The sequence below is a fragment of the Panthera tigris genome, chromosome A1 (assembly GCF_018350195.1).
Source record: "Panthera tigris isolate Pti1 chromosome A1, P.tigris_Pti1_mat1.1, whole genome shotgun sequence".
In the NCBI taxonomy this organism is placed as follows: Eukaryota; Metazoa; Chordata; class Mammalia; order Carnivora; family Felidae; genus Panthera; species Panthera tigris.
The window spans coordinates 116,668,739-116,694,264 of NC_056660.1; the positions used below are offsets into that span (position 1 = coordinate 116,668,739).

At 43.9% G+C, this 25,526-nt stretch overlaps 2 protein-coding genes and 1 long non-coding RNA gene across 10 annotated transcripts in view; 2 read left to right on the plus strand and 1 right to left on the minus strand.

Moving 5' to 3' along the window:
- The first annotated feature begins 1,820 nt into the window (after nt 1-1,820).
- LOC122231328 (protocadherin gamma-A4-like) lies at nt 1,821-4,764 on the plus strand. Its single transcript, XM_042959081.1, has one exon. The coding sequence runs from the start codon at nt 2,066-2,068 to the stop codon at nt 4,517-4,519; it is 2,454 nt and encodes an 817-aa protein (XP_042815015.1). The 5' UTR covers nt 1,821-2,065; the 3' UTR covers nt 4,520-4,764.
- A 2,055-nt stretch (nt 4,765-6,819) lies between these two features.
- The window catches only part of LOC102960606 (protocadherin gamma-C5), a 136,740-nt gene continuing 118,033 nt past the window's right edge, over nt 6,820-25,526 (plus strand). Inside the window, exons 1-3 of one of the 8 annotated variants that reach the window (XM_042985662.1) lie at nt 6,820-9,584; nt 12,382-14,027; nt 14,117-14,219. In XM_042985662.1, coding sequence (XP_042841596.1) covers nt 7,158-9,584; nt 12,382-14,027; nt 14,117-14,132 — 4,089 coding nt within the window. In that variant the 5' untranslated portion in view covers nt 6,820-7,157 and the 3' untranslated portion in view covers nt 14,133-14,219. Of the gene's footprint in view, nt 9,585-12,381; nt 14,257-17,924; nt 20,349-21,235; nt 24,208-25,526 lie in introns of those variants that run through there. The other 7 variants (XM_042985656.1, XM_042985831.1, XM_042985804.1 and 4 more) reach the window with 7 other exon arrangements.
- Nucleotides 17,209-19,569, minus strand: LOC122238566. Its single transcript, XR_006217522.1, has 3 exons — nt 19,299-19,569; nt 18,833-18,916; nt 17,209-18,122 (listed from the first exon to the last, which is right to left on the minus strand). It is a non-coding gene; the product is annotated as an uncharacterized LOC122238566 (long non-coding RNA).

Consider the following 25,526-nt stretch of genomic DNA (forward strand, 5'->3'; position numbering starts at 1 on the left):
CAATGTGTATTTTTAATAGAACCTTCCAAGAGTTAAGTTTCTTAGCACTTCTTTGCCTTCTCACATGTGGCAAACAGTGATTTGGATCACTAGTTTCCAGTGAATTTTATTCCCACTCCGTAGTCTCATTCAAAAATAATTTTGGGGGGCACCTGTCTTGCTCAGTCAGTAGAACCTATGACTCTCCATCTAGGGTTTGTGGGTTCAAGCCCCATGCTGGGTGTAGAGATTCCTTAAAAATAAAATCTTTTAAAAAATAACTATCTTGGGGCACCTGGGTGGCTCAGTCAGTTAAGCATCCAACTCATGATTTTGGCTCAGGTCATGATCTCACAGTTCGTGAATTTGAGCCCTGTGTTGTGCTCTGTAGTGGTAGTGTGGAGCCTGCTTAGGATTCTCTCTCCCTCTCTCTGCCCTTCCTTTGCTTGCTATGTCTCTCTCAAAAATAAACTTTAAAAAATATATTGAAAAATAACCTTCTTAACCATTATGTAATAACTTATTTTTATACCCTCTACTTTGTTGCTGTTATGATGAGGAATGTAATGAGCCTTTTTGTGTATAAAGCCTCTTTCATAATTCTTTTAGTATAGGTTTCTGAGAAGTGAGTCAAAGTTTTTCGAAACACCTCATTTTACCTCTTAATCCCCAACAATTTGTGAGTTCTTTGAGGATTGTGAAAATTACCTTTAGTATGCTCTCCAAAATTTGATGACTTTAATACTGTGAATAAACAATAGCCTTTCTTGTCTGATAGAATTCGTAAGTAACTTCTAGAAGGTAATTATTATGTGAGGAATAATCTAAAGAACTGGCTACTTGCTGCTTTATATTAAGTTTTCTACGATTAGTAAGTTACTCAAAGTATTCATGTGTAAGAAAACTCTGAAACATGCAATAACACACACACACACACATATATATATGAAAACTTTCCTTTTAGTGGTTATTTCTAAAATAAAACTTAAAGTAAACATAGATAATAGTAAAATAATACTTTCTGGATGTGTCTTTATGTGGTACTGAATATTGTCTGCTGTTTACATATAAAACTTCAGTTTAACTTTTCTGTCTTTTTTATCTTTATTATTTATTTTTAATATCAGAGTTATTTACCAATTGTTTTAGGGCTTTGCATTTATATTAGTGATGCACTCATTAAACAATGAAAACCTGAGTATCTACTCTATGAAAGGTGCTGTTCTAAAATTTGAGGACAGACTGTGAACATGATAGTCACAAACATAGCTGTGGTCTAAAATTTTCTTTATACAAAATTAATAAACCAATTACCTTCCCAAACCTATTATCATATTTGCCAACCCCATTTGCTCAGGGGTAAGACTAGCTCTTGAACAGTAGATGTTTTTTACAAGAGAATTGAAAAGTTGCCCATATTTTAAAGGGTCAACTCATGTGAGGGAACTTGTTTCTGGATAGGAAGGGACTAGAGCTCAGACCTCCAACTTCCCTGACCTGACACTGTTTTTTCACCTATTCTTTCATTCTTCAAGTTAATCCTTGTTCCTGTAAAGGATAAATGTGTCACTCACACAATGCACTGTACTGAAAATGGGCTATGAAAATAAATAATGGAAAAACTTAGAAGAGAAAAAATTGTTAGAAAAAATCACCATATTTTCTTTAAAAACAAATTACTTTAGAGGGCTTATTGTACAGTAACATTTGGGTCATGCCTGGATTTTTATTACAAATAAAATAACGGGAGCTTGAATTTTATTCTTTTGGGGAGAAATAAATTATGGAAAAGAAATGGTATAAACATCTTTTCTTTACCAAGAAATAGATTGCAGTAACAGGTTAGGACTCTGAGTGTCGCTGTTCACCAGTCAGGGGAAAAAGACAACAAGGAATTTAATCCAAACCACAAGATTTCTGCATCACAAAGCACTAGCCCTGTGGCTTTGGGAAGCTTCAGACTGGACCCCAGAACTCCATCATCCAACGGTGAAAGCACATAATCTTGGACCCTGAAGATTCTGGGGCTCCTCTGACCTCCACTAAGGGAGCACCCAAGTGCAAGCTATTCCGCAGCGGGGCTGCAATGGCGGCTCCTCCTTATCGGCCAGACTGCAGCCGGCTGGTCAGGATCTGCGTTCTCCTGGGGGCTCTGTGGGAAATACAGGCGGAACAGATACGATACTCGGTGCCTGAGGAGCTGGACAAAGGCTCTTATGTGGGCAACATCGCCAAGGACCTGGGACTGGAGCCCCGGGAACTGTCAGAGCGGGGAGTCCGCATCATCTCCAGAGGTAGGACGCATCTCTTTGCTCTGAACCCTCGAAGTGGCAGCTTGGTCACCGCGGGTAAGATAGACCGGGAAGAGCTCTGTGAGAGATCTCCAAAGTGTGTAGTAAGCCTGGAGATTCTTCTGGAGGACAAAGTGAAGATTTTTGGAGTAGAAGTGGAAATAATCGATGTTAATGATAACGCACCCAACTTTGGGATAGAGCAAAGGGAAATAAAAGTCGCTGAAAATGAAAATCCTGGGACAAGATTTCCTCTTCCTGAAGCTTTTGATCCAGATGTAGGGGTCAACTCCCTGCAGGGTTACCAGCTCAGTTCAAATGTTCACTTCTCCCTAGACGTGCAAAGTGGAGTGGATGGCATTAAGTACCCTGAGCTGGTGCTGGAGCTTGCCCTAGATAGAGAAGAAGAGGCGGTTCACCACCTCCTCCTCACCGCCTTTGATGGAGGCGACCTGGTTCGCTCTGGCACTGTCAAGATTCATGTAACTCTTATGGATACCAACGACAATGCTCCTGTATTTACTCAGCCAGAGTACCACGTGAATGTTCCGGAGAATGTGCCAGTGGGCTACTGGCTACTCACTGTAAAGGCCACTGATCCAGATGAAGGAGCCAATGGAGAAGTAACATATTCTTTCCGCAAAGTGAGTGATAAAATGTCCCAACTATTCCAGTTGAATTCTTTGACTGGGGACATAACAATAGTGGGGGATCTAGATTATGAAGACTCTGGATTCTATGATATAGATGTAGAAGCCCATGATGGACCTGGTCTCCGAGCCAGAAGTAAAGTTCTGGTGACAGTTCTGGATGTAAATGACAATGCTCCAGAAGTCACAGTTACATCTCTCACCAGCTCTATCCAAGAAACTTCTTCCCCAGGTACAGTAATTGCACTTTTCAATGTGCATGACAGTGATTCAGGAGAGAATGGCCTTGTCACATGTTCTATTCTGGATAATCTGCCATTCACACTTGAAAAGACCTATGGAAATTATCATCGTCTGTCGACACAAAGAACACTGGATAGGGAAGAAGTCTCAGAATATAACATCACAGTAACTTCCACTGATCATGGAACTCCACCACTGTCTACAGAAACTCACATCTCATTGCATGTGGCAGACATCAACGACAACCCACCTACTTTCCCTCATGCTTCCTACTCTGCCTACATTCCTGAAAACAACCCTAGAGGAGCTTCCATTTTATCCATGTCTGCCCAGGACCCTGACAGCATTGAGAATGCCAGAGTAACTTACTCCTTAGCTGAGGACACACTGCACGGGATGCCTCTCTCCTTCTATGTTTCCATCAACTCTGATACTGGTGTCCTGTATGCATTGTGCTCCTTTGACTATGAGCAGGTTAGAGACCTGCAACTACTAGTGACAGCCAGCGACAGTGGGGACCCTCCACTCAGCAGCAATGTGTCCTTGAGTATTTTTGTTCTGGATCAGAACGACAATTCCCCTGAAATCCTGTACCCTGCTCTCCCCACTGACGGTTCCATAGGCGTGGAGCTGGCACCCCGATCAGCAGAGCCTGGCTACCTGGTGACCAAGGTGGTGGCAGTGGACAGAGACTCTGGCCAGAATGCCTGGCTGTCCTACCGTCTACTCAAGGCCAGCGAGCCAGGGCTCTTCACGGTGGGGCTGCACACGGGCGAGGTGCGCACTGCACGGGCCCTGCTGGACAGAGATGCGCTCAAGCAGAGTCTGGTGGTGGCGGTGCAGGACCACGGCCAACCCCCTCTCTCAGCCACTGTCACACTCACAGTGGCGGTGGCTGAAAGCATTCCAGAAGTCCTGGCTGACCTGAGCAGCCTCAAGCCCTCAGCCTATGCTGATGACTCTAGCCTCACGCTGTACCTGGTGGTGGCGGTGGCCACAGTTTCCTGTGTCTTCCTTGCCTTTGTCATTGTTCTACTGGCGCTCAGGCTGAGGCGCTGGCACACTTCGCGTCAGCTCCAGGCTGCGGGGGTCGGATTGGCTGGAGTGCCAGCCTCGCACTTTGTGGGCATGGATGGGGTGCGAGCTTTCCTGCAGACCTATTCCCAGGAGGTCTCCCTCAGGGCAGACTCCAGGGAGAGTCATGTGATCTTCCCCCAGCCCAACTATGCCGACACGCTCCTCAGCCAGGAGAGCTGTGGGAAAAGCGAGCCTCTTCTCATAACTCAGGATTTACTTGAAACAAAAGGAGACCCTGGTTCTCATCAGGTGAGTCAATCTTGCCACACCAAAACATAGGCAAAGAGCTATATAAGTGTCTCCAACTGTATAAGGTAGGTAATTGATGAAGTAAAGGCATTTTTTTTTAGTATTCTATTACTTTAAAGGGGAGGAGCAGATGATTCCTCAAGAATAATCAATAGCAGTTAGTACTCCTAAAAGCTGTTTATTATTTATCATTTTTAGTCTTCATGTAGTTACAGTTTCAACAACAATTTCTTAACTATATATCTCTAACCATCTCTCTTTAATAGAAGACTGAGTATTTTTAACTGTCCTCTTTTTTACACTTTGCTTGAAGTTTGTTTTTCCTTGAAAGGGTATTTTCCATTATAATTAAACAAACAGTGGCAATTTATAAATATTGGAGAAAATATTAAGCTTTATTTATTTATTTGATATAATTTATTATCAAATTAGCTAACATACAGTGTGTACAGAGTGCTCTTGGTTTTTGGGGTAGATTTCCATGATTCACCGCTTATGTACAACACCCAGTGCTCATCCCAACAAGTGCCCTTCTCAATGCCCATCACCCATTTTCCCCTCTCCCTCACCCCCCCATCAACCCTCAGTTTATTCTCTGTATTTAAGAGTCTCTTATGGTGTGCCTCCTTCCCTCTCTGTTTGTAACTATTTTTTCCCCTTCCCCAAAATATTAGCTTTTAGATCTAATTTTAACAAGGATAGCTCTCATTAGGATTGGTATATTTCAAATATTTTGTTATTGCAGTTTGTGAGATACACCAGTAGTGACTATGTGTGATTCCTTTGGCTCACTTCTGGGATTACGAAAAATATTGCACATTTTAGTTCACTCATCTTTAAGTAGGTTGAAAGAATAATTTTAATAATTTATAAATTTCCTATTATGGCATCACAATGAGACCCTTTTCAATTTCTAAGGAAAACATACCTTTCAAAATCTCTCCTTTTTCATCATGAGAGTCACTTGTGGAGATTGGGTAACTTAGATTCTGAACTGATATGATTTATGCTACTTAGTAAGTAGGCCTCATCCCTGTTCCTGAAAATTGCTCTCAGGTAGCTCTGAGATGGCTCTGGGATGATCTGATATGGGGGAAATATTATGTGTTCAAGGGATATGCAACACTTTTGTTAAATGTGCCTTTATTTAGTTCCATGAGATAATTAAGAATTCAAGAGTGTGTAGGGCAACACAAATTAGTGCTCTTTCATAGCTGGGAACTGTAGCAGTAAACTGTGAACTATGCCTCAATTCAATTGAAGAAAGGGCATTTTAGTTTTTAAAAAAGAATTTACTTATTTAAAACAATTTTTTTTTTACGTTTTTTAATTTTTGAGACAGAGAGAGACAGAGCATGAACGGGGGAGGGGCAGACAGAGAGGGAGACACAGAATCGGAAGCAGGCTCCAGGCTCTGAGCCATCAGCCCAGAGCCTGACGCGGGGCTCGAACTCACGGTCTGTGAGATCATGACCTGAGCTGAAGTCGGACGCCTAACCGACCGAGCCACCCAGGCGCCCCTAAAACAATTTTCTTTTTAGTTTAAGTAATCTCTACACCCAACATGGGGCTCAAACTCATGACCCCAAGATCAAGAGTCACATGCTTTTTGGACTGAGCCACACAAGCACCCTGCATTTAGTTTCTAAATGCTTTTGCCTTCATGGGAAACTGTGTTGCAATACATAGAATAAACAGAATGTCATGTGATACAATTGTCTGGCATGGGGAAAGGAGAGAGGAAATAATATTGAGCAAGATTCTGAGGGGAGATTATGTAAAATATTGAAGCTTATCTGAGGAGAGATTATTTGTCTGAGATTATTTAAAATACTGAAGCTTAAAAGAAAATTTGGAAATACCAATTGGCCTGAAACTGTCAAGCATTTTTGGAGGTTGGCATTAGGAATACATTCCAGAATCAGAGTGATACATATTTTAAATGCCTAGGAGAGCAGTAGATAATTAACACCCTAATATCACACAGAAAAAAATATTTTTGTTTGGGCACTGGGTTTCTTTTAGAAAATATTTCTGATTAAGTAAATTATTGTACAACCATATGATGGATTACTACATAACTGTAAGAAATAAATTGGAAAGCTATGTACTTATATGAAATGATTTCAAGATACAATGAATGAAAAAAGAAAGATGCAGAATATGGTATATTGTATACTTACATTTATGTATTAACGTGCGGGAGAACATTTATAAAAATTTGCTGCACTACACAAAACATCTCTGGAATGATACACACAAAAACGTAATACTTATTTCTCTCGGGATAAATGTGTTATTGAAACAAGACAGGGAGAGAATATGCGTTATGTACCTCTTCAGTTTTGGAGCTACATGAATATATATCTATTTAAAAACAACTGTAGATTCAAAAAAGAAAGGTTCGCAAAACGTTTATAAGCATTTGGTGCATTTCCACGGGAAAACCTCTGGGTGTCGCTGTAGGTCAAAAAAGTGAGAGAAAAAGCATTTGGGAGTCTCTTAGAGGGTAACTTCCTGCTCAAACCAGCCACATAGAGGACACCAGTACTGATTCGGATACAGAAAACAAAAGCAGGAAAAGCGACCCTACCCAGGATTTTGCCATCCACAGAGGGCTTAATTCTCCTCCCATCCAAAAAGCAGAGCCACCGTGAAGGGAGACAGGATGAGGCCGAGGCCGAGCGCAGAAAGGAGCAGCCCAGCGCGGTGGCGGCAGGTATTGTTGCCCTTCCTGCTGTCTTTGTTCCGCGGGGCTCTTCCAGATCAAATCCGCTATTCAATTCCCGAAGAGCTGGCCAAAAACTCGGTGGTAGGAAACCTCGCCAAGGATCTGGGGCTCAGTGTCCGGGATTTGCCAGCCCGGAAGCTGCGGGTTAGTGCGGAGAAAGAATATTTCACTGTAAACCCTGAGAGTGGGGACTTACTTGTGAGTGACAGAATAGACCGAGAGCAGATATGCGGAAAGAAGCCTCTGTGTATTCTGGATTTCGATACTGTCGCTGAAAACCCACTAAATATTTTCCATGTAGCAGTAATAGTACAGGATATAAATGACAATACCCCGCTATTCAAACAGAATAATATTGATTTAAAAATTGGAGAATCCACTAAGCCAGGTAAAACATTTCCACTAGACCCGGCCCTGGATTCAGATGCTGGCCCAAATTCACTGCAAAGATACCATCTTAATGACAATGAACACTTTGATCTCATAGAGAAACAGGCTCCAGATGGACGTAAATATCCTGAGTTGGTTCTGAAACATTCACTAGACAGAGAAGAACAGAATCTCCATCAATTGGTTCTAACAGCTGTGGATGGTGGAGACCCACCCCAAAGCGGCACCGCTCAGATCCAAATCCAAGTGACCGATGCCAACGATAATGCCCCAGTTTTCATCCAGGACGTGTACAAGGTCAGCCTGCAGGAAGGTGTACCTCTGGGCTTCTCCGTGCTTCAAGTAACGGCCACTGATCAGGATGAGGGCGTCAACGCAGAAATCACCTACTCCTTTCATCATGTGGATGAACTAGTGGAACAGTTTTTTAACTTAGATAAAAGAACAGGTGAAATCACAACAAAGGATAATTTTGATTTTGAAATTGCTAATAGTTACACTCTCAGTGTAGAAGCAAAAGATCATGGAGATCTAGCAGCCTATTGCAGTATCCAAGTTGAAATTCTCGATGAGAATGATTGTGCACCTGAAATGGTTATTACTTCGGTATTTACTCCACTACCAGAAGATTCACCACCAGGAACTGTGATCGCCTTGATAAAAACAAGAGATAGAGACTCTGGAGAAAATGGAGAAGTTTACTGCCGCATCTTGGGAAAGGCCGCGTTTATATTGAAATCTTACTCCAAGAACTATTACAAGCTAGTGACAGACGGGCCCCTGGACCGGGAGGAGAATCCAGAATATAACATCACTATAATGGCCACCGACAGAGGTAAGCCGCCCCTCTCCTCTAGTATAAACATCACTCTGCACATCGCAGATGTCAACGACAACGCGCCAGTTTTCGAACAGGTTTTCTATTTGGTTCACATTGCCGAGAACAACCCTCCAGGAGCCTCCATCGCCCAAGTCAGCGCCTCCGACCCCGACCTAGGGCCCAACGGCCACGTCTCCTACTCCATCGTGGCCAGCGACCTGGAGCCGCGGGCGCTGGCGTCCTACGTGTCCGTGAGCGCGCAGAGCGGCGTGGTGTTCGCGCAGCGCGCCTTCGACCACGAGCAGCTGCGCGCCTTCGAGCTGACGGTGCAGGCCCGCGACCAGGGCTCGCCCGCGCTCAGCGCCAACGTGAGCCTGCGCGTGTTGGTGGGCGACCGCAACGACAACGCGCCTAGGGTGCTGTACCCGGCGCTGGGGCCCGACGGCTCGGCGCTCTTCGACACGGTGCCGCGCGCCGCGCAGCCCGGCTACCTGGTCACCAAGGTGGTGGCGGTGGACGCCGACTCGGGACACAATGCGTGGCTGTCGTACCACGTGCTGCAGGCCAGCGAGCCCGGACTCTTCAGCCTGGGGCTGCGCACGGGCGAGGTGCGCACTGCGCGTGCTTTGGGCGACAGGGACGCGGCCCGCCAGCGCCTGCTGGTCGCCGTGCGGGACGGGGGACAGCCGCCCCTCTCTGCCACCGCCACGCTGCACCTGGTTTTCGCCGACAGTCTGCAAGAAGTACTGCCGGATGTCAGCGACCGCCCGGAGCCCTCTGACCCCCAGGCCGAGCTGCAGTTTTACCTGGTGGTGGCCTTGGCCTTGGTCTCGGTGCTCTTCCTCCTTGCGGTGATTCTGGCGGTGGCTCTGCGCCTGCGCCGCTCCCCCAGCCCTGCTGCCTGGGGCTGCTTTCAGTCAGGCCTCCGTTCCAAATCTGGACCTGGGGTTCTCCCCGATTACAGTGAGGGGACTTTGCCTTATTCCTACAATCTGTGCGTTGCTTCACAGTTAGCTAAGACAGAGTTTAATTTTCTTAATGTCACCCCGGAAGTGACTCCCTCTCAGGATCTCCTCTGTGAAGATGCCGGTTGGTTACCAAATACAAATCATGAAGGCGCTGGGATCCCATTTGCATCAGATACTATTCTAAAGGTGAGTTTTAATTTACTTCGCTAGTTTTCACTTTGGGTTTCAATGTTTGTTAACAAATCACCTTACTGGCGTAGAAATCACTATTTCATATTTTGTCTTGTGGGTTCAATTTAGGCAGTTTTCTGCCTTAGTTATCTTAATCTTATCTAAACAAATTTTTAACATAGGTTTTCTCTCTGATGTGTGAGATTTATTTGTCCATAATTACAAGCCTTTACTACACGAAATAGTTTCTGCTTCATCTTTATATTACTTTCCTCTGAAATTTCATTACTACTGGGATCTTAAGCTATTCCTTTTACCCTACAGATCTTTATTACTCAGATTTTAGTTTTACTTCCTCTTAGAATTATAACACTTCAGAGTAAAGAGAGCTTTCCATGTTCCTCGTTTGGGAAAACTGGGAACCAAAAAGAAAATTTTACCCAGTGTCATGGCTTGTCAACAGCAGGGCATGGGTAGGACTGAATTGTAGACCTCCCTTCTAAGTATCTTTTCAAGCTTAATGTCTTGAGATCTCAGATCTGTTTTTAAAGGATAAGCAGGGGCGCCTGGGTGGCGCAGTCGGTTAAGCGTCCGACTTCAGCCAGGTCACGATCTCGCGGTCCGTGAGTTCGAGCCCCGCGTCAGGCTCTGGGCTGATGGCTCGGAGCCTGGAGCCTGTTTCCGATTCTGTGTCTCCCTCTCTCTCTGCCCCTCCCCCGTTCATGCTCTGTCTCTCTCTGTCCCAAAAAAAAAAAAAAAAAAAGGATAAGCAACATTTGAGGCCTGTAGTATCTGTTATTAAGAGTGAGTTTATGGGGGTGCCTGGGTGGCTCAGTCAGTCAGTGTCTGACTCTTGATTTTGGCTCAGGTCATGATCTCATGATTCATGAGATTGAGCCCTGTCAGTGTGGAGCCTTCTTGGGATTCTCTCTTTCTCTGCATTTCCCTACTCATGCTCTACCTCTCTCATAAATAAATAAACTTTAAAAAAGAATGTATTTAATAAGTGGGAGAAATCGTTCTCTCTCATGCATATAACAAATTGCTTTTGTGAAAAATTGTACAATGAGAAAAATTTTGCAAATTATACTCACATTGTTTACCTAAAACTTTCTTTTTTGAATTTTCTAATTATAGATATAAAATCTCTTCGTGTTGTTTCTTTTCCCATGGAGGTGTCATTAGGGAAAAAATTGCTTTTCTCAGTGGACTCTCTGAAATGTCCCTTTGTTTTCAATCGTGAGGCTTTTTTTCCTGCTACCATGTAAAGGTGATAGCATTTAATATCCGTCTCAGCATAGAAAGGGCACTTGCCTGCTCACTAAGGATCTGGACATGCTTTTCTGCCTAGGTGATGAACGAAAGCCCTTTTCTTCAGTCACTACACTGACTTCCCCAAGAGTCTGTCAGTGTAAAATGCCATAACTCCAATTTAGACATGATAATAGGGAAATATAAATAATGTGTAGTTAACCCAACTCAGACTCTTAGTCTGATATAGTGGAGCTGCCAAACTCTTAGTGTGAAAGTCTGGGAACTTTCTTAAAGACCTCAAGTAGCAAAATGGACCCTTTATTTTCTGTTTACAACATCTAATACAATTTGCTTGAATCAGTAGGCCTTTATGCAATGGTGCGATGAGAGCTAGGTTTGTTTCCTGGACATTCTTATCCATAGTAGGTATGTTTTCATAAATATATCCTAATAAAAAGATGAAATTTTAAAGCCTACAAAATTAAGAATTCTAATGTCCTAATTTAATGGACTCAGTTTAGGTAAGAGGTAAATAAAGGACATAGACTCAATGGCACGTTAAATAAAACTTCTAAAGAAATAAAAATGTAATAATTATATTGATCTCAAGGTTTGTGGAAGTCCTTTGATATTTCAGAATTAAATCTTAAATATGAGTAATGTCACTTGTCAATAGGTTAAGCAATAATTCTTCAAAATAATAATTCAAAATGTATTAAGCAATAATACAGCAAAATTATTAGAAATAAGATATAATTAAACATTTATGAAATAAAAACAGAATTGGTGTAGTAACTGGTTAGGACTCTGAGCGTCGCTGTTCACCAAAGTGGAAAAGCTGCCCGCTGACGGCGACCTGACTCTGCTCCTTCCGCCCTAAACAAACACAGACCAGAGAAATTTGGGGAAAAGCCTCGCGCTTCTGTCAAGTAATGTGTTTCCTTTGACTTGAAAGAAATAAGGATACATCAGGCTGGAATTAGGACTAAGGAAACTGGTCGGAGAGAAGGAAATGGCGGATACACTGAGGGGTTGGGGCTGCATAGAGCCGCTCCTGCTCCTCCTGCTCCTGGAGACGTTATGGAGAGCTGGAGCCGGGCCGATCCGCTACTCGGTGCTGGAGGAGCTGGACAAAGGCTCCTTCGTGGGCAGCATCGCCAAGGACCTGGGTCTGGAGCCCCGGGAGCTGGCGGAGCGTGGCGTCCGCATCGTCTCCAGAGGTAGGACGCGGCTCTTTTCTCTGAACCCGCGAAGCGGCAGTTTGGTCACCGCAGGCAGGATAGACCGGGAGGAGCTCTGTGCTCAGAGCGCACGGTGTGTGGTGAGTTTTAACATCTTGCTTGAGAATAACATGAAAATTTATGGAGTAGAAATAGAAATAATAGATATTAATGATAACTTTCCACGTTTCCGGGATGAGGAAGTAAAAGTAAAAGTTAATGAAAATGCGGCTACGGGAACTCGGTTAGCGCTTCCTTTCGCTCGAGACGCGGATGTGAGTATGAACTCTCTCCAGAGTTATAAGCTCAGCCCCAATGTGCACTTCTCTCTGGAGCAGAAAAGCGGAACTGATGGACAAAAATATCCGGAGCTGGTACTGGAACGGCCCTTGGACCGCGAGAAAGTAGCTGTCCACGACCTTCTTCTCACAGCTTTAGATGGTGGAGACCCCATACTCTCTAGTAGTATGCACATACACGTGGTGGTCCTCGACGCAAATGATAATGCACCTCTCTTCACTCAATCTGAGTACAGAGTGACTGTTCCAGAGAACATACCTGTAGGCTCTCGGCTGCTTACACTAACCGCCACGGATCCAGATGAGGGAGTAAACGGGGAATTAACATACTCTTTTCGCAATGAAGAAGATAAGATTTCAGAGACTTTCCAACTTGATTCCAGCCTGGGTGAAATCTCAACTCTGCAATCACTGGATTATGAAGAATCCAGATTCTACCTCATGGAAGTGGTAGCTCAGGATGGAGGTGCTCTTCTTGCCAGTGCTAAGGTATTGGTGACAGTACAGGATGTGAATGACAATGTCCCAGAAGTGATCCTCACATCCCTTGCTAGTTCCGTCTCTGAAGACTGTCCTCCTGGAACTGTAATTGCACTGTTTAGTGTACATGATGGTGATTCTGGAGAGAATGGTGAGATTGTGTGTTCTATCCCCAGGAACTTGCCCTTTAAATTGGAAAAGTCAGTTGATAATTATTATCACTTATTGACAACGAAAGCCCTGGACAGAGAAGAGATCTCAGATTATAACATCACAATAACTGTCATTGACAGTGGAAACCCACCCCTGTCTACAGAAAGCCACATCTCCCTGAATGTGGCAGACATCAATGACAACCCTCCTGTCTTCCCTCACACCTCATACTCCACCTACATCCTGGAAAACAATCCCAGAGGCATCTCAATTTTATCTGTGACTGCACACGACCCCGACAGTGGCAACAACGCCAAGATCACTTACTCTCTGGCTGAGGATATGTTTCAAGGAATGTCTCTGTCTACCTATGTCTTCATCAACTCCAATACAGGCATCCTGTATGCTCTGGGCTCTTTTGACTATGAACAAGTTAAAGATCTGCAGCTGTGGGTAATGGCCAGTGACAGTGGAGACCCTCCACTTAGTAGCAACATGTCACTGAGCCTGTTTGTGCTGGATCAGAATGACAATGCCCCTGAAATCCTGTACCCCAGCATTCCCACTGATGGCTCCACTGGTGTGGAGCTGGCTCCCCGATCCGCAGAGCCCGGATACCTAGTGACCAAGGTGGTGGCGGTGGACAGAGACTCTGGCCAGAATGCCTGGCTGTCCTACCATCTGCTCAAGGTCAGCGAGCCAGGACTTTTCACGGTGGGGCTACACACGGGTGAGGTGCGCACTGCACGGGCCCTGCTGGACAGAGACGCGCTCAAGCAGAGCTTAGTGGTGGTGGTCCAGGATCATGGCCAGCCCCCTCTTTCAGTTACTGTCACACTCACTGTGGCTGTAGCTGACAGTATCCCAGATGTCCTGGCTGACCTGGACAGCCTCAAGCCCTCATCCTATGCTGACGACTCCAGTCTCACACTGTACCTTGTGGTGGCAGTGGCTATAGTCTCCTGTGTCTTCCTCGCCTTTGTCATCGTGCTACTGGCACTCAGGCTGAGACGCTGGCACTCTTCAAGTCAGCTCCAGGCATCAGGAAGCAGGTTGGCTGGCATGCCCACCTCGCATTTTGTGGGTGTGGACGGGGTGCGAGCTTTCCTGCAGACTTATTCCCATGAGGTCTCCCTCACAGCAGACTCCCGGAATAGTCACATGATCTTCCCCCAGCCCAACTATGCAGACACACTCATCAGTCAGGAGAGCTGTGGGAAAAGCGAGCCTCCTCTGATATCTGAGAAGATAAATGTAAACGAAGAGCTAGGAGTTGTACAGGTGAGGTTTTTTTTTTTTCCCAGTATCATTGCTTGTAGCATTTTTTTCATTTGTTTCCTCAATCATTTGTCTGCCATATTCAAAGTTGGTTAATTATATAAATAATCAATCAGTGTATGTTTTATTTAGAGATTGACTTGATTTAATTTGATGATGCTCTCTTCATTTGTTTTCAAATTATATTTTGGGTTTAATGTCTTTTTTTTCAATACATGAAATTTCTAGACAATCTAGCTGATATCCATAGTCTTAAAATAAATGAAACATGATCGCTTTACCCAAAGACTTTCTTATACAACTGTTATGTTTTTTTAATGTTTATTTATTTTGAGAGGAGGGGAGGTGCAGAGGAGAGGGATAGAGAGAATCCCAAGCAGGCTCCATGCTTTCAGTGCAGAGCCCGATGCAGGGCTCTAACTCACAAACTATGAGACCATGACCAGAGACAAAGTCAAGAGTCAAATACTGAACCAACTAAGCCACCCAGCTGCCCCAGAATTGTTATTATGTTAATAGAAGAGTTGTTTGATTAGTCCAAATTGTTACATGTAATGTTCTCTTTTGAACATTAGTGTAAACACCAATGGTGAATATGTTTTGGAAGAATAGTGTACAGCATTGAAGTTTTAGTATACTGTTTGTATAAGGAAATAATTTACAGTATTTTCATAAATCAGTGGAGGAATATAGTAAACTACATGAAAAAAATAAAAAACATTAAATTTATAGTCTGTGGCGTTCTCAAGTCTGGAAACTTTGGGTTAATCTATGTAATTACTGGACATGTGTATTTGTTGAGAGAAAAAATCAGTGAGAAAGAGCCTTAGAACTTTATTTTCTGATGCAGTTTAAAATCTCCAAAGAATTATATTTTGCTACATTCATTAAATACACCATTAATATGCCATTACACCTGGAATCATCTGGTTACAGCTAACCTCTTCACTTTTTAGAATCAATATCTACTTGAATGTTTGCATTTATTCAAGTGTCAGTACAATTCTGCTTTATTACTAGACTCTAAGATTTGTGGTTTTTAAAATTATTTATTATTTTTTGAGCGAGCGAGAGAGAGAGCATGAGCAGGGGAAGGGTAGAGGGAGAGGAGGAGAGAATATTAAGCAGGCTTCATGCCCAGCATGGAGCCAGACATGCTGGGCTTGATCTCATGACTGTGAGATCATGACCTGAGCCAAAATCAAGAGTCAGACACTTAACCGACTGAGCCACCCAGGCACCCCAGACTCTAAGATTTGTACTTGGAAAATCAATTCAACATAAAAATTGTTTAAAATTTTGAAATTCACAGGCTCATCTTAAATTAATAATCCTTCTTAATGAAATATGGGTATTTCATTGGGTATTAAAATTCATGAGTGTGTGTTGCTTAAGAAGAACTACCCTTTTGGGGCACCTGGGTGGCTCAGTTGATTAAGCTTCCAACTTCAGCTCAGGTCATGATCTCCCAGTTCATGAGTTCAAGCCACACATCTGGCTCTGTGCTGACAGCTCAGAGCCTGAAACCTGCTTCAGATTCTGTGTTTCCCTCTCTCTGTCTCTGTCCCATCTACTCTATCTCGGTCTCTCTCAAAAATGAATAAACATTAAACAAAAATTTTTTTAAAAAGAACTACCCTTTTCATTTTTGATATCTGATTTAATGAAGATGATTTTCAGATGCTTCTCTTTAAATTTTTCAAATACTGTACTTTATCAGCTGCAAAGTATGAATAAATAGGGGAAATGGCAATAAAATATTACAAATGGGATAGTAGGCTACATTACCTGACCAAACAAATGGTTTATTGTTACATGTGGGAACCTATGACTACTTAATTTTTATTTTTTAAATATTTATTTGAAGGGCATCTAATTAATTTTTATCTGGACAATTCTGATAACAGTGTAAAATGTGCAGATTCACTGAACAGCGAATACATCCAAAGAGTAACAATCCGTATGATGGAGGATGGAGACTGATACCATTCACTCTTACAAGAAAACTCATTTTTTCATTATATTTTATAATAAATATTATTTTTTCTTTTCATTATATTTTAATGAAGATGTTATAGACTTTGGATATGTGTCCTGAGTAAACCTCTATAAACTTCAATAGACTTTATATAATGAAATGCTTGATCCAACACTCTGAGTGTATATACTGTGTATACTCCATATTCTTTGAAATATTTGAATCTTTAGTTTCACATGTGCTCTGAAAAGATAACTGTCCTATACTAATTTAAGTGTTCACACCATATTGTTCAGTCATGTTTTGGAGCAAAGTCTCGAATCTGTTTTTTATGTTTGTATGAAGTAGAGATGTCCACGAGTTTCTGTCTAGAATCCTGAATACAATGAACAGTTTAAGATGTCTAATGCTATTCCACTATGAGTTCAGCATTGCTACACATCCGCTAAGTTTTAGAATGACAATGTATTGTGTAGGTTAAAAAAGTTTCTTTATGAAGATTTCTAGTTTGGAAATGGAATTAAACCTGTAAGACCTATCAGAAACATAAAATTGACATGCTTATTTACAAGGCAAGAATGTCAGTAACAAAGGGTTGGGATGATCTGATAGTAACCTTGGGACCAAAAAAAAGTGGACGACATAGATTACTTTCTTTAGAATATGTGATTATAAGGACTCATACTTCACTCCCCAAATTCGAATAACTCACCATTGCTAAGTTACTTGAGAAGAAACAGTACCATTAGAGACAATGGTAAAGTAGTGTGGAAAAATAAAATCAGAGGAATAGTTTTTGAATCCTAGCCATTTGAAAGTAGACACTTGGAAACTAACAAGGAATTTCTTCTTGCTTCTTACCATACTCCTGTTTTATAAGAATAATCAGTCTCTTTGCTTACATATCAATTATTTGGGGGGTAAGGTGACAATGATAATATAGAAGGAAGTGAAACACAAGATAAAACTAAAAGCTCTGATATTTGTAACATTTTTAAGTTAGAAAAAAAGAAAATAGAGTGGAGTAGTAACAATACATATCAAGCTGATATTTCAAGAATTTTCATATTACACTTTCTGCTGCACCACCACTACTTTCATTTGTGTCATTTTCTACATATTATTTGCTTTGGTCTTCAATTTTACTAAGTAACACAAGGAAGATGTTATTATAGCCATTTTATGAAAATGGAAATGAAAAGCACTATGATGCCAATGTCTTCAGCAAGTTACCTCTGCTCTTTGAGGAGTAAAAATGACTTGATTTAGATGGATAAAGCTCAGGTTCAAATAAAATCACAGCCAGACCAAAGATATAGTGAATATTTAAAATGTTAAAATCCTTGTAAAATGAGAAAAATGAGCATCTGTATCAGGACACAGTAGAATTTTCTTCTAACCCACTCCTTACTTGGAGCTGATGTAGTAACCACTACTGCAGTTCTGCAGCCCAGACGCGGGGTGCCGCTGTTGGCTAGTACTGAGCGAAGTATCAGCTTCTGGCGCAAAGGAATCGCCAGCCCACCGCGGAACCGCGAGAATTGGACACTCTGCCTCTGGCTCTGTGACGCTAAGATATTTGTTAGAACCCGCCTGCCAAGACAAATCAAGGAGTTGCTCCTGCTCGGAGAATTCTTGGGATGATTTAGCGACCATAGCTCTTCAGAGTCAGAAAGGCAAAGGCGCTGAAAGCGGGATGAACGATCACTTGGGATTGAAGGGCCCGGCTGGGCGGAGACAAATGCTGTTTCTCTCTTTGCTGTCTTTGTTCTGCCCGGTGATCTCGGAGCAAATCCTCTATACTATTCCGGAGGAGCTGGCCAGGGGCTCGCTTGTGGGAAACCTCGCCAAGGATCTGGGGGTTGGCGTTGGAGATTTGCCTGCTCGAAACCTGCGTGTTAGTGCACAGAAGAAACTGTTTACAGTGAGTACCGAGAATGGGGACTTACTTGTTAGTGACCGTATAGACCGAGAGCAGATTTGTGGCGAGAAGTCGACATGTGTTCTAGAATTCGAATTGGTGGCCGAAAAGCCTTTGAACTTCTTTCATGTAAGTGTGGTAATTCAGGATGTCAATGACAATCCACCAACCTTTAGCCAAAATATCACTGAATTGGAAATCAGTGAACTGGCCGTAACTGGAGCCTCCTTTGCCCTGGAACCCGCGCAAGATTCAGATGTAGGTGTCAATTCCCTGCAGCAGTACTATCTCAGTCCCAACCCACACTTCTCTTTGATCCAGAAGGAGAACCCAGATGGCAGTAGGTACCCAGAACTGGTAGTGAAGACTCCCCTGGACAGGGAAGAGCAGTCACGCCACCACCTGGTCCTCACGGCTGTGGATGGGGGTGACCCAGCCAGAAGCTGCACTACCCAGATCATGGTGGTTGTGGCAGATGCAAATGATAATGCACCAGTGTTCACCCAGGACATTTACAGGGTCAGTGTTCCAGAGAACCTGCCTGTGGGCTCCTCTGTACTAAGAGTGATGGCCACTGACTTGGATGAAGGGGTCAATGCTGTGATCACCTACACTTTCATCAACATTGGTAGGGCAGTGAGACAGCTGTTCAAACTGGACAGTACAACAGGGGAACTCACCACTGGCGGAGGACTGGACTTTGAAGAGAGAGCGAGCTACACAATTGGGGTGGAAGCAAAGGATGGTGGACATCACACAGCACACTGTAAAGTACAAATAGATATTTTGGATGAAAACGACAATACACCAGAGATAACCCTGGATTCTGAATCTAAACATATTCTAGAAGATGCTGAGTTGGGGACTGTTGTTGCCCTGATCAAAACCTATGACCTCGATTCTGGATTTAATGGGGAAGTTTTCTGCCAACTAAAAGGAAAGTTCCCATTTAAAATAGTTCAAGATACAAAAAACACATACAAGTTGGTCACAGATGGAGCCCTAGATCGAGAGCAGACTCCGGAATACAACATTACCATCACAGTCACCGACAGGGGAAGGCCAGCCCTCTCCTCCAACAGAAGTGTCATCTTGAACATTGCTGATGTCAATGACAATGCTCCTGTTTTCCACCAGGGCTCTTACGTGGTCCACGTGGCAGAAAACAACCCGCCCGGAGCTTCTATTTTCCAAGTCAGCGCTTCCGACCCCGACCTGGGACCCAACGGCCGCGTCTCCTACTCCATCGTGGCCAGCGACCTGGAGCCGCGGGCGCTGGCGTCCTACGTGTCCGTGAGCGCGCAGAGCGGCGTGGTGTTCGCGCAGCGCGCCTTCGACCACGAGCAGCTGCGCGCCTTCGAGCTGACGGTGCAGGCCCGCGACCAGGGCTCGCCCGCGCTCAGCGCCAACGTGAGCCTGCGCGTGTTGGTGGGCGACCGCAACGACAACGCGCCTAGGGTGCTGTACCCGGCGCTGGGGCCCGACGGCTCGGCGCTCTTCGACACGGTGCCGCGCGCCGCGCAGCCCGGCTACCTGGTCACCAAGGTGGTGGCGGTGGACGCCGACTCGGGACACAATGCGTGGCTGTCGTACCACGTGCTGCAGGCCAGCGAGCCCGGACTCTTCAGCCTGGGGCTGCGCACGGGCGAGGTGCGCACTGCGCGTGCTTTGGGCGACAGGGACGCGGCCCGCCAGCGCCTGCTGGTTGCGGTGCGGGATGGAGGACAGCCGCCCCTTTCCGCAACTGTCACGCTGCTCCTGGTTTTCGCAGACAGCCTACAAGAGGCGCTGCCGGACGTCAGCGACCGCCCGGAGCCCTCTGACCCCCAGGCTGAGCTGCAGTTTTACCTGGTGGTGGCCTTGGCCTTGATCTCAGTGCTGTTTCTCCTAGCAGTGATTCTAGCGGTTGCGCTGAGCCTGCAACGCTCCTCCCGCCCTTCCTCCTGGAGCTGCTTTAAGACTGATGTCTGCTCCAAGACTGGATCTGGGGTTATTCCCAACTTTAGCGAAGGGACTTTGCCTTATTCTTACAATCTATGTGCTGCCTCACATTCCTCAGAGACTGAGTTTAAATTTCTCAGTATAAAGCCTGAAAATGGTCCATCACAAGATCTTCTATGTAATGAAGCCTCTTGGTTTGAAAGTGCCAATAATGATAATCGCAAAATGACTTCTAATTCAGTCAATTTGCAACAGGTGAGTTACGTCAAAATCTTTTATTTCTATAAGTATAATTAGGTTATAGATAAAAAGTATACAGGCTAACTATACCCTGATTTTATTGTGTTTTATTGATTTTTCTGGGCATCGTTTGTGTGTGAGGGGTGTTAGAATTTTTTTGTTCATTTATCTGTGTTGCAGTCTTTCATATAAAGTGGCCTTGTGATGTCTTGACATTTTTGTTAAATCTAAAATTACATATCATGAAACATTTTTGATATATTAGCATCACCCTGTCATTGGGAAACCTTATATAATTAAACACAAATGTAGGCACTTAAGTGGTTTACTTAGTTTCAATGCAGTCAGTCCTAAACTATGTTTTGTATATAATATATTAATACAAGTTTTCTCATTGTAGACAATATATTTTCACTTCCTTTTTATGTTTTTATTTTATTTTTACAGTTTTTTTATTCATTTAAGTAATCCCTACACCCAACATGGGGCTCAAATTCATGACATGGATATCAAGAGTCACAGGCTACTCTGATTGAGCTAGCCAACTGCCCCCCTTTTCATGATTTTAAAATTATACAGAAATATTGCTTATGCTAGAGCATTTATTAATCTATGTGTTAATAAAATAGATGACATCTAAACGTGGCAATACTTGTAACTGGCAGTAGGTGAATTGGTTCCAAATGTGTAGTTGTTGGTGCCCTTATTGAAAATGGGACAAATAAAAGAGACTCTTAACTATAGAGAAGAAACTGAGGGTTGCTGGAGGGGAAGTGGGGGGGGGGATGGGCTAAATGGGTGCTAGATATTAAGGACGGCACTTGTGATGAGCCCTGGGTGTTACATGTAAGTGGTGAATCACTAAAATCTATCCTGAAACTAGTATTACACTATATCTTAACTAACTAGAATTTAAATAAAAATGTGAAACATTAAAAAAATGAAAATGGAACAAATATAAATGATGGTGGAATAGAATTCAAATTTACAGAAAAGCATAATCTTATTTCTTTTCTCCAAGGCCGTAAGAGCTCATGGCCCCCCAAAAAATGAGTAGTAAATTCCCGGGAATATATAAAACTATTCAAAATATGCACTTTTATTCTTCTTGGGGAGGGAAATATGAGTGACATCTAAGCAGATTTAGCAGAAATAAGATTCTTTGCATGATGGTTTCACAAAAACGGTGCAGTATTAAGTTAGGACTCTAAGCGTCGCTGTTCACTAATCCCGGCAAGGAAAGTAATGACAACTGAAGTAATATCCTCCAGCACAAAGCAGATCAGACACCATAGCTCTCCAGCTGCGCAGAAATTCTAATCTAAAACGCTTCGCATCTGACCTCTACTTGTTTACGGACCTTGGCTTCTAATTCAGAGAAGCACAAAAAAGTGATTGTGAACCTGCTCCCTCTACTCACAATCCCCAGGAAGTCCATAAGGAGCCGGTCATGGCAGCTCTGCAAAAGCGCCGGCACCAGAGCGGATTAGTGGTACTCGTTATTCTGCTGGGGATTCTGGGGGGGCTCTGGGCCAGGCAGATCCGTTATTCCATTCCTGAAGAGCTGGACAAAGGTTCCTTCGTAGGAAACATCGCTGACGATCTGGGGCTAGAGCTCCAGGAGCTGGGGGAGCTTGGAGTCCGCATCGTCTCCAGAGATAGGATGCAGCTCTTTTCTCTGAACCTGCGAAGCGGCAACTTGGTCACCGCAGACAGAATAGACCGGGAGGAGCTCTGTGCCCAGACCGCGCAGTGTCTGGTGAGTTTTAACATCCTCATTGAGGATAAACTGAATCTTTATCCCATAGAAGTGGAAATACTGGACATTAATGACAACACACCCCGATTCTTTAGGGAAGAATTAGAAGTGAAAATTCTGGAAAATGCACCCCCATCCTCTCGTTTTCCACTAATGGAAGTCTATGACCTGGATGTGGGAATGAACTCTCTTCAAGGCTTCAAACTCAGCAAGAATAGTCACTTCTCAGTGGACGTGCGGAGTGAAGGTGATAGGCCCAAATACCCGGAGCTGGTGCTTGAGCATGCCCTGGATCGGGAGGGAGATGCTGTTCACCACCTCATCCTTACTGCTGTGGATGGCGGTGAACCTGTCCGCTCAGGCACTGCTCGAATTCTGGTAACTGTCCTAGATGTGAATGACAACGCTCCAGTATTTACTCAGCCTGTCTATCGTGTAAGTGTTCCTGAAAACCTGCCAGTAGGCACACCAGTGTTGTCGGTAAATGCTACTGACCAGGATGAAGGAGTCCACGCGGAAGTAATGTATTCCTTCCTGAGGGTAACAGAAAAGATCTCCAAGATTTTCTGCTTGAATGTTTTCACTGGAGAAATCTCCATCTCTGCAAATTTAGACTATGAGGATTCAAGCTTTTATGAACTGGATGTTGAAGCCAGAGATAGGCCAGGTCTACTTGACAGAGCAAAAGTCTTAATAACTATCTTAGATGTAAATGATAATGTACCAGAAGTGGTAGTTACATCTGGAAGCAGATCAGTTGCTGAAAGTATGCCTCCAGGAACAGTAATCGCTCTTTTTCAAGTATATGATAGAGACTCTGGACTGAATGGCCTGGTAACATGCTCCATCTCAAGAAGTATGCCATTTGAACTGGAAAAATCAGTAGACAATTATTATCGATTAGTGACCAATACAGTACTAGATCGAGAACAGGTATCCTTGTACAACATCACTGTAACAGTCACAGACAAAGGAATTCCACCTCTGTCTACAGAAACACTTATTTACCTAAATGTGGCAGATATCAACGACAACCCACCTGCCTTCCCCCACTCCTCCTATTCTGTCTACATCCCTGAAAACAACCCCAGAGGTGCCTCCATCTTCTCTGTGACTGCACATGACCCGGACAGCCATGAGAATGCCCAAGTCACTTACTCCCTGTCTGAAGACACGCTCCGGGGGGCACCCCTATCCTCCTATGTGTCCATCAACTCTGACACCGGTGTCCTGTATGCCTTGCATTCCTTCGACTATGAGCAATTCCGTGACCTGCAACTGAGAGTGACTGCGCAGGACAGCGGAGACCCACCGCTTAGCAGCAATGTGTCCTTGAGTATATTCATTCTTGACCAGAATGACAACACGCCAGAGATCCTGTACCCCGCCCTCCCCACCGACGGTTCCACAGGCGTGGAGCTGGCACCCCGATCGGCAGAGCCCGGCTACCTGGTAACCAAGGTGGTGGCGGTGGATAGAGACTCTGGCCAGAACGCCTGGTTGTCCTACCGCCTGCTCAAGGCCAGCGACCCAGGGCTTTTCGCGGTGGGGCTGCACACGGGCGAGGTGCGCACAGCGCGGGCCCTGCAGGACAGAGATGCGCTCAAGCAGAGCCTAGTGGTGGCAGTGCAAGATCACGGCCAACCCCCTCTGTCGGCCACCGTCACGCTCACGGTGGCGGTGGCCGACAGCATTCCAGACGTCCTGACTGACCTGGGCAGCATCAGGCCCTCGGCCGACCCTGATGATTCGGATCTCACGCTGTACCTGGTGGTGGCGGTGGCCGCAGTCTCCTGCGTCTTCCTTGCCTTTGTGATCGTGCTGCTGGGACTCAGGCTGAGGCGCTGGCATTCGTCCCGTCTACTCCAGGCTACGGGGGTTGGATTGGCTGGCGTGCCCGCCTCGAGCTTTGTGGGCGTGGACGGAGTGCGCGCTTTTCTGCAGACCTACTCCCGGGAGGTTTCGGTCAGGGCGGACTCCAGGGAGAGTCACGTGATCTTCCCCCAGCCCAACTATGCCGACACGCTTATCAGCGGAGAAAGCTGTGGGAAAAGCGAGCCTCTTTTGATTCAGGAAGATTCAGGTTTTTGTAAAGAGGAAGACTCCCTTGTTCAGGTGAGGTTATTCCTTTTATTGGTTTTATTTGAACAAGAACGTTTAAAATTTTCTTTGATCAGTGCTTAGTTTTCTTAGTCTTTGCAGTGCGTCAATTTTGAGAATTTTTAAAATATCAGTTGAACTCTATTAAATCTTAGTTTCGTCTAATTTCATGAAAAAAATCTTAATGTATGATGCAGATTTTCTTTACCTTTCTGCTGGCAAGCTCTTTCTGCCTTGGGTTTCGTTCATTTCTTTTGTTAGAGAGAGAGTGTGTGTGTGTGTGTGTGTGTGTGTGTGTGTGTGTGTGTGTTCCTGCCTTGTGACATTTGTGAGATTCTTTTACTTTTCAAAATGTTTTTAATTTATTTTGAGAGAGAAAGTGTTTGAGCAGGGGAGGGGCAGAGAGAGAGAGAGAGAGAGAGAGAGAGAGAGAGAGAAATATCCCATGTTGGCAGAGCCTGAAGTGGGGATCCATCCCACCACCCTGGGATCATGACCTGAGCTGAAATTCAGAGTGAAATCCAGAGACCCTCAATCAATTGAGCCAGTCAGGTGCCCCATGAGATTCTTTTTCTAATGTAAAAAAAAAACTGAATTGCAGCCTCTGTTAAGATCACGGTCTCAGTTTCCCCCGATTTTAATTAATAGCACGTGATTTCTAAAATAATAGAGATTTGTGAGAGATATTTTCCCCCTTTACTACTTAGGAATCAAAAATTATTTTTATGAAAGATAAAAGTAATTGATCTCTGTAGCAGAGAAGACCCGATCTTTGGTGTTAGCCTGAATAACATTCCTGGAACTATTTGTTATTCATCTCGGGCCAGTCACAATATCTATAGTTTTTAAAGTAAAATTTAAATTAAAAAGACTTGTCTTCTTTACTTCACACAAATTCTGAGAAAATATAACAAAATAATTAAAGTTTTTTTCAACTATAACATAGTATAGTGAACAAGTATTTGTTGACATCACCAGTATTATAATTGTGATTGTTAACATGTTAACAAATGTAAGCATCTGATGCTGTATGCCTACTATAATGTCTTCTGCAATCTGTGTGCTTGATAGTACTTAAGAGTGCAAATGAATTTTTAAAATAATTTTTAATGTTTATTTTTGAGAGAGAGAGGAGAGAGAGTGCACTATTGTGCACAAGCAGTGGAGGGGCAGAGAGAGAGGGAGACAGAAGATCCGAAGCAGGCTCTGTGCTGACAGCAGAGAGCCTGATGCAGGGCTGGAACTCACGAAACAGAAGATCATGATCCCAGAAGAAGCCAGATGCTTAATCAAATGAGCCACCCATGCACCCCCGAAATGAATTTCTAACTATG

Excerpts from the sequence above, each read along its gene's own strand:
- LOC122231328 (XM_042959081.1), top strand. The coding sequence starts at position 2,066 with ATGGCGGCTCCTCCTTATCGGCCAGACTGCAGCCGGCTGGTCAGGATC.